We start from the raw sequence: 8309 nt of genomic DNA, 5'->3' as shown, positions 1-8309 counted from the left end.
GTACTACTATGAATGAACAAGAGTTCAAGAGGAAAGCTACAGCCAAGCTGGAGCAGAGCAGTTCCGATGCACCTTCACTGGCGGCAAGAAGGAACTGAGGGTGTGGGGAGCACGCAGCACCCCTTATACTGCGCCATAGAGGCGCCACTCCAGGGGTCGCTAGGAGCGCTCCCCTACGGGTACTGCTAAGGGAAAAACTTCCGGCACCAGTGCACGTGGCGAGCACACACACCTATTGTGGAATGCACATGAGCAATCACTTGAAGAAGAAGCTGCTTTACTGGGCAGAAACTTGCCAGTGTAGACAGGGCCTAAGTAGGGCATATGGATTTGTCACTACAATACTAAGTAACAAACAATTGTGTTTTTTTAAGTTTTTGGTGAGATAAGACAAGCATTAACACTTTACTGTTAGTACTGAAGAAAACATTTACTGAACAATGTTTACTGATCCACAAACTTCACTGAGGTATTCGTTTCATTTCCAACAGAAAGTTTCAAAGGGTGCTTCTGATACTTAACACAGAAGCCATACTTAAGGTTTATCAGTACATGTGCTTGATACACAGAATTATCTATAAGAAAAGTTTTGTTGTACTCTCAGTAATGTTCAAATACTGATACCAATAATTCCAACAATGAACCAGGTTTAGCATACTCTAGACTACAAGCTAGATTACATAGCATGAGAAAACCCAAATAAACTAACAGATGAAGTACATAAGCAAGATCTTCATTACTTTACACTAGTTTAAGTCAATAAATTATAGAAAGTATTGAGATTGACTGATTAATAAGAGGTGGATTGATCTTCTAGAAAAGACAAAAAGGCTAAAACCAAAAGTACTGTATAGCAGTTCCAACAAAATGTCCAACTGAAGCTGCTTTTTAACTGTGCTACATGGCAGTCAAATTTGTTCAAATCCTTTCATTCTTTGTATTTATAAATTTGTCGGTAGTTAAAGAAAATTATCAACCTATCGAAAATAAAATTAGAGAAATGTGCTTTGGAATTTTACAAACATACTAGCAGTTATAAAAATCAGCCTGTTGAACCCAGAAAGTGTAGGATTTAATCCAGTCTATGAGAGTATATGTGATACTTTAGCCCCCAGAGATACTTGAAAGTTAGTGAGATCTGGAAGCTGGGATTTTACCAAATTTATATAGAACTTGGAGCAGAGCATCTTTTAGACATCCCATTTTCCTTTTGGCAGAGCATCCATTAAAAATGTAATTTTTTTTTTATTAAAGTCATTGCTATCTTGATAGTCTAGCAGGGATGAAAAGGATAGGAGGTTATAGAACTGATAAAATTAGGCTGAAAACTCATGAACTAACTGAACTAATGTGCACAGCAGTACAAACTCATGCATACAAGTCTGTAGTTTTTCAAAGTGGGAAAGTGTATACAGTATTGACTTTGATAAGTGTACGAGAGGTTAGCTGACAAGCATTAACACTTTAGCTTATTTGTCTTGTAAACTGAAGCATGGGGGAACTGGAAGATTATATTGTTGCTGTGTTTACAGTGAAGTTTTTGATGATTTCGATACACTTACAGTACTGTATGCTTATAGTCCACAGATTTTTCAAAATCTTTTCCAACTTTATAAGTCTCTATAAAATTATTGTAAGGAATTTTACACAGTCAATTCCAATAGGAAGAAAGTCAATATAACTATCTTATTGACTACTTTTCCACCCCAAATCTTCACAAATGGGTTGGCTTCCACAGTGCTTACTGCACATTTGAATGGGAAAACAGATTGGGAATTGATCCCAAGTGCCCAATCTCATAGTACAGAGCATTATTATTGTGAGGAATGAAATATGCAATCAAACTTCAAGATTCTGAGTTTTGTGATAATTTAGAGGTCTTTTTGTATAAGGCCCTCAAAGTGCCAAATCAAATATCTAGGCATCAATGTTTCTCTAATGTACATATGACCTGTCTAATATTTAAAATCAGTATACACTGAAATGATCATGAAGGTGAGGTATGAACAGCATGGGAATAAACCAGCCATAGTATAGACAGGCGCTGTGCAAGTTATCGGCACATCACTCCTAATCCATTATACCCCTTGTGTTGCAAGGCTGGATACTTACAGTTATATAAATAGAATCGTAGTTGTGCAATGTGCATCAATGAGAAAGGGAACAGTATGAGCAAATTCATTTTTGCTTGTGACCCAAGCTATATTCACTCACCTTTGGTAGCAGGAGAATCTCTGTGTCTGAGCTGTAGAAATTTCATAAGAACGTAAGAATGGCCATACTGGGTCAGACCCAAGGTCCACCTAGCCCAGTAAACTGTCTTCCAACAGTGGCCAATGCCAGGTGCTTCAGAGGGAATGAACAGAACAGGTAATCATCAAGTGATCCATCCCCAGTTGCGCATTCCCAGCTTCTGGCAAACAAAGGCTAGGGACACCATCCCTGCCCATCCCGGCTAATAGTCATTGATGGACCTATCCTTAAGACGATGTTTTAGTCATGAGTATTTTTAGTAAAAGTCATGGACAGGTCACGGGCAGTAAACAAAAATTCACAGCCCGTGACCTGTCCATGACTTGTACCCCTAATTAAAACTTGGGCTGGGGGGCTGCAGGTGCTAGGGGTGGTCGTGGTCTGGGGGTGCCATGGGTGCTGGGGTGTGTGGCCCAGGACCCCTGCTGGTGCTGGGGGGTAGGCGGCGCCACGCAGACTGAGGGGGGAGGAAGAGGGGGGCGAACAGCCTGGGTCCCCTGCTGGTGCTGGGGGAGGGCAGTGTTGGCGGGGCTGGCAGACTCCCTACCCGGCTCTGCATGTCCCTGCAGCTCCCAATGGGGGAGGGAAGGCCACAGGGGCTCCCCATGCTGCCCCCACCACGAGCTCCGACTCTGCAGCTCCCATTGGCAGGGAACCGCAGCCAGTGGGAGCTGCGGGGGCAGCACCTGCGAGCGCGGGCAGCACGCAGAGCCCCCTGACCCTTCCACCTACGAGCTGCAGGGATGTGTCAGTCGCTTCCAGGGAGCGCCCCCCAGATAAGCGCCGCCCTGCACCCCAAGCTCTGCCCCAGCCCTGAGCCCTTTCCTACACCCAAACTGCCCCAGCAGCAGCCGGTGCGGCTGGCACAGGGGCTGCCTGATCTGCTTGGGCAGCTCTGGAGCTAGCTGCACCGGCCGCTGCAGAAGTCACGGAATTCGTGATTTCCGTGATCTCTGTGACAGACACGTAGCCTTACCTATCCTCCATGAATTTATCTAGTTCTTTTTTCAACCCTGTTATAGTCTTGGCCTTCACAACATCCTCAACATCCACAGGTTGACTGTGTGTTGTGTGAAGAAATACCTCCTTTTGTTTAAACCCGCTGCCTATTAATTTCATTTGGTGACCCCTAGTACTTGTGTTATGAGGAGTAAATAACATTTCCATATTTACTTTCTCCACATCCGATATAGACTATCATATCCCCCTTAGTCATCTTTTTTTCAGGCTGAAGAGTTCCAGGTCTTATTACTCTCTTCTCATATGGAAACTGTTCCATACCCCTAATCATTTTTGTTGCCTTTTCTGAAACTTTTCCAATTCCAATATATCTTTTTTGAGATGGGGCGACCACATCTGCACGAGTATTCAAGATATGGGTGAACCATGGCTTTATATAGAGGCAATATGATATTTTCTGTCTTATTATCTATCCCTTTCTTAATGATTCCCAACATTTTATTAGCTTTTTTGACTGTTGCTGCACATTGAGTGGATGTTTTCAGAGAACTATCCATAATGACTCCAAGAGCTCTTTCTTGAGTGGTAACAGTCCACTTAGACCCCATCATTTTATATGTATAGCTGAGATTATGTTTTCCAATGTGCATTACTTTGTATTTATCAACACTGAATTTCATCTGCCGTTTTATTGCCCAGCCACCCAGTTTTATGAGATCCCTTTGTTACTCTTCACAGTCTGCTTTTCACTTAACTAAAATAAAGTAAAGATGACTTAACTAAGTAACTTGACTAAGTAAAGTAAAGATGAGATGAGATTTAGTCTAAACTACATCAAATGCACTAACATTTTCTAAGTAACTGGGTTGAGTGGTATGGGGTGAGGGTGGAGGTGGTCTGTTTTTTGGCAAAGCCACCCAAAAAAGAATATTTTCAAGAGAACTTGTCATGTGTTCTCAACTATGTTAGTGGACTCTTGAAATGCATCCCATCTTTTAAAACAAACTGTAAAAATTAAACTGGCACATACTGTATATACAAATGTGAGGACTGCATCTCAGTTTTTCAGATTATTCAGTTTAACAGGAATCAATAAAACACAGAAGCAAAGCACCAATGGCCATCTTTTCCAAGTCTCTGAAAAATGTCCTGACCTCTCCTTGAGGCCTTCATGTCTCTAATGTCTCTTCATTTGCGCCACAAGTATCAACAACACAGATTAAACAACTCGTCACTGGGAAAGCACGGACTTTGGAGTTGGCTACCCACTTGTCTGTTTCAGTATTATATTCAAGGATGTGCCCTAATCGGCCCACACCCTGAAAGCCAGCCAGGACATAGACTATAGAGCCCACAGCAGCACACTTCACTGTTACACCCTTCCATGGCATTGGTGACACCATCTTCCATTCATTCATCTTAATATCATAATATTCCACGTTGTCTAGGCCACCTTGAAATGAATCAAACAAGTAACAATTAACAGCAATATGAACACTGCCACCGCTTACATAAAAATCTCACAGAAAATGCCTTTGACCGATAGTAGTAGAAGGCTCTTTAATCTATCATACATCTTCTCCCTGTGGGAGTATTTATAGAACACGCATATTTGTGTAGCGTGTGCATAACCACACATGTGGGTAATGTTTGTGCTGCTGGAGTTCCAGTTGTGTAACATTTCCAATTATAAATTGCTATTTAATGATTCTTCATTAAAACTTTCACTCTGGGCTGAAACTTGACATCCAATTTTATTTTTTAAATTAAAATCAACCCCCTCCCCCCATTTCTTAGAAGGCAACATGTTCTTTAATTGGGATTAGTTGTTTTTTCTTTCAAAAGAGGGACGGGGACAGGGGAAGCGATGAAAAGCAGTTACAAGACCCCAAACATGAATGTATAGCATCTCATCCAAACATCTTAAAAAGCACTTTACAAACAGTGCCTCACAACACTATCACCCACAAGGCAGAGAGGAGTATTGATTCCCAGTCCCAAATTCTAACTGTTTAGATACATGGGATTTTAAGAACACATTATGACCTGAAGAGATATGGAATCCATGACCATGGCACTGTTGTTATACCACAGTGACTGCACTGAAAGGAAGTAATTAGTCAATCAGGCCAATTTTCACTGAACAAAAAGTCAACTGCAAAATAGTATTTTGGCCTTACTGGGTAAGTGGTGTATGTTTTCAAATTGGGTGTTCAACTAGTAGGCTCAAAGGGTGGAGTTTCTAACTCTGATTGTCTCATTGTGTGCACGTAAGATGCACCTACATATACCTCTTTGCACTGAAAACTACCCATTATGTTGGAATACCGTTAGTAAATATTTTGGGACAGTTTATAATTTGCCATTTAATTAGCATTAATCTGAAACAAAATATTCCAGTTGTTAGCATGAATAAGTAATAATAAGTTTAGCATCTGAGTAATTTTCATCTTCAAAGCACTTTAGAAACATTACCTAATTAACTTTCATCACTTCTGTGAGGTAGGTAAGTATTATTATTTCTGTTTTACAGGTGGGGAGACAAACAGAGGACAAGAGACTTGCCCAAGACTGCCCAGCAAATCCTATGTTATGTATTCTGGGCAGTCAAAACAAGTAGTTTCACCCTTTTAAATTATTGATTTGTAATAATCCTTTAGACTGTAAATTCCTCAGGGGAGTGACTGTATCTTTCTCTCAAGCACACCGTTGCCACTTCTCAAAAATATTTAATGAACAGTAATGAAGTTACCCTCTTGTCAAATGTTCTAGAATAGTTTCATTTAACAGTGGGAACAAACTTCCCCAAAGTACTTACTACTGGCAGTTCCACCAGATCCAATTTCAAATAGGAACATTTGGGAAGTATCTAGGATACAAGGAGGCAGGAAGAAGGGAGGCAACAGTGGAGGGAGGAGAGTGTGTGTTTGCTGTCACCCCAAAAGCAAAGAAATGGAGATCAATATCATAAAAATGCAGTTTCTGACACTGCCAGTGTTCAAGAAGTGAAGCTACTAGAGAGCTTAGCAATTCTCCCAATCTAGCTGCAAGGGAAACCTTCCTCAGCTGGGAGGGAGGGAGGGGGGAACAGAGTGCTGAACAAAACAAATAGGTAGGTTAATTATTCGTAATGACTCAGTAATTCCAACATACCGCTAGGAAAGGAATTGAAAACAAGGGAAGAGGGTTTGTTGAAGAAGCTGCCATCTTTTGCATATGATGCAATAATGAGGGCCCTTAATAGCCTGAGGTTGTTCAGATCCCAGAGCTCTTTTCACATAAGAGGGGTGCTTACCCTTGTATCCTGACTAAATTCCAATTTCAGCCTTTTAATAATACCTTTATGTGACTGCATGGTACCAGATTTCTACTAAGCATAAGGCAAAATTCTAAACGATAGGTTGACTGTATCCTAATTTCTGACCTAGATCAGATTTTACAGTGTGAGTATTCAAAAAAGGGAATACGATATAGATTCTGTTCTTATTTTGCATGATTGCCATGCTACCAAGCAATACATTCCAAAAATAGTAGAAGTAGCTTTATCAATAATTGTAGTGATTTGATGTATTAACAAAAACAAACTAACAAGTGTTCTTCCAAGTTACAAAGTAGCATAATTCCAATTTTAACGTTCATGTTATCAAGATAACTCATCCACTAGTTTAGTTGGAAGACTGCAAACCAGTCTTTTACTCATCTGCTCATAAAAGAGTCCTTCAGTTGCGTGAACATGACTGCAATGAACTTTCTCTGTCCAGTACTGATTAGCTGTTTGCTTCAACCTTCTTCCTCCCTCACAGTCTCTTTACTTTAGCTTCACTCCACACCTACCCCTCTAATCCTCTCCTGCCCCATCCCGATCCCTCCAGTTGATCCCCTCTTAAGTAAATCCACCGCCCCAACCCCAAAAATTGTGGAACTTGTATGCTGTTTACCACTATCACATTCTTCACTCTGCTAGTGTGTTTTACCTTTTCTCCCACCCTGTGTCTGTCTTGTCTATTTAGTTTGTAAGATCTTCAGGACAAGGAGTATCTGTTACTCTGTTTGCTCGCTCAGTGTCTAGCACAATGGGGCCCTATTCCTGGTTGGTCTTTAGGTATTACTGTAATAAAACATGATTATTAATCATTAATAACTTGTATGTATAAAGAACACAGTCAGAAACAATATTTTGAAGAGTTACAAAACTGAATACCTAAGCCATTTTGTCCACCCACAGCAAATATTTTGTCTTTTACAAACACCAGCCCATGATTCTTCCTGGCTTCTATCATTGGACACAGCTCAGTCCACCTGAAAAAAAGAAAAAAAATGAAAAGTTACTTACCTAGTTCTTGGTCATTTATTTACATTTCTTTCCCATCTTCCGGGATTGGGGAAAGGCAAGGTATGGAGGAGGAAAGCTACCTAAAGCACAGACCTCCAGTTTGCAGCCAGTCAGTCAAATATCTTGGATTCCTATTCACTATTCCTGTCCCTTCTTCAGTAATTGCACAATTCTTCCTGGTTGTCTATAGTTTAGCTATTTGAAAAGCGAGCAAGTCCACAAGAGCTACCAGTGACAAAGGGCGTTAGCATTGGTACATACGTTTCTGTTGCTGGATCATAAACTTCACAGGAATTCAGGACCCTTCCAGAAACATTGTTTCCCAAGCTTCCTCCACATACGTAAATCAGGCCATTTGCCTCCACCATCCCATGACTGCAACGCTGAGTCAGCATGCTGGGCTTTGTGTGCCAGCTTTCTGTTCTTGTATCATAGCATTCAAATAAATACAGAGCAGAATTTCCTTCAAGAAAACAAAGTAATATTTACTTTAGTGGTTGTATCTGAAAAGAAAAACCTAACAATACTGAGTTAATACTTCAATCATTAGTTAAAGGGGAAAGTGGTTTTCTATCCCGTTCCTCTCTACCCCACCCCCCTAAAAACTAGCTGGCCTTAAACCTGGGATAAGTTTTGATATCTGTACTTTAAAATTTAATGAAAGTCATTTGGATAGCTCAGGGAGGTGGATTAAAAAAAGAAATGAACAGACACATGAGAGAGTACATTTACATGTAATTGATAAAATGATAGTTTATGTCAG

At 40.6% G+C, this 8309-nt stretch overlaps 1 protein-coding gene across 3 annotated transcripts in view; it reads right to left on the bottom strand.

Moving 5' to 3' along the window:
* Positions 1–4274: 4274 nt before the first annotated feature.
* Positions 4275–8309, bottom strand: part of KLHL7 (kelch like family member 7) — a 37539-nt gene continuing 33504 nt past the window's right edge. For all 3 annotated transcript variants that reach the window (XM_065583344.1, XM_065583345.1, XM_065583347.1), the window contains 3 exons: positions 7808–8009; positions 7415–7512; positions 4275–4666 (listed from right to left, as the gene is read on the bottom strand). In XM_065583344.1, coding sequence (XP_065439416.1) covers positions 4383–4666; positions 7415–7512; positions 7808–8009 — 584 coding nt within the window. In that variant the 3' untranslated portion in view covers positions 4275–4382. The remainder of the gene's footprint in view (positions 4667–7414; positions 7513–7807; positions 8010–8309) is intronic.

Source organism: Chrysemys picta, chromosome 2 (genome assembly GCF_011386835.1).
Source record: "Chrysemys picta bellii isolate R12L10 chromosome 2, ASM1138683v2, whole genome shotgun sequence".
Classification (NCBI taxonomy): Eukaryota; Metazoa; Chordata; order Testudines; family Emydidae; genus Chrysemys; species Chrysemys picta.
The sequence above is the reverse complement of the archived record's forward strand: the minus strand, read 5'-3'. Positions and strand labels throughout refer to the sequence as shown.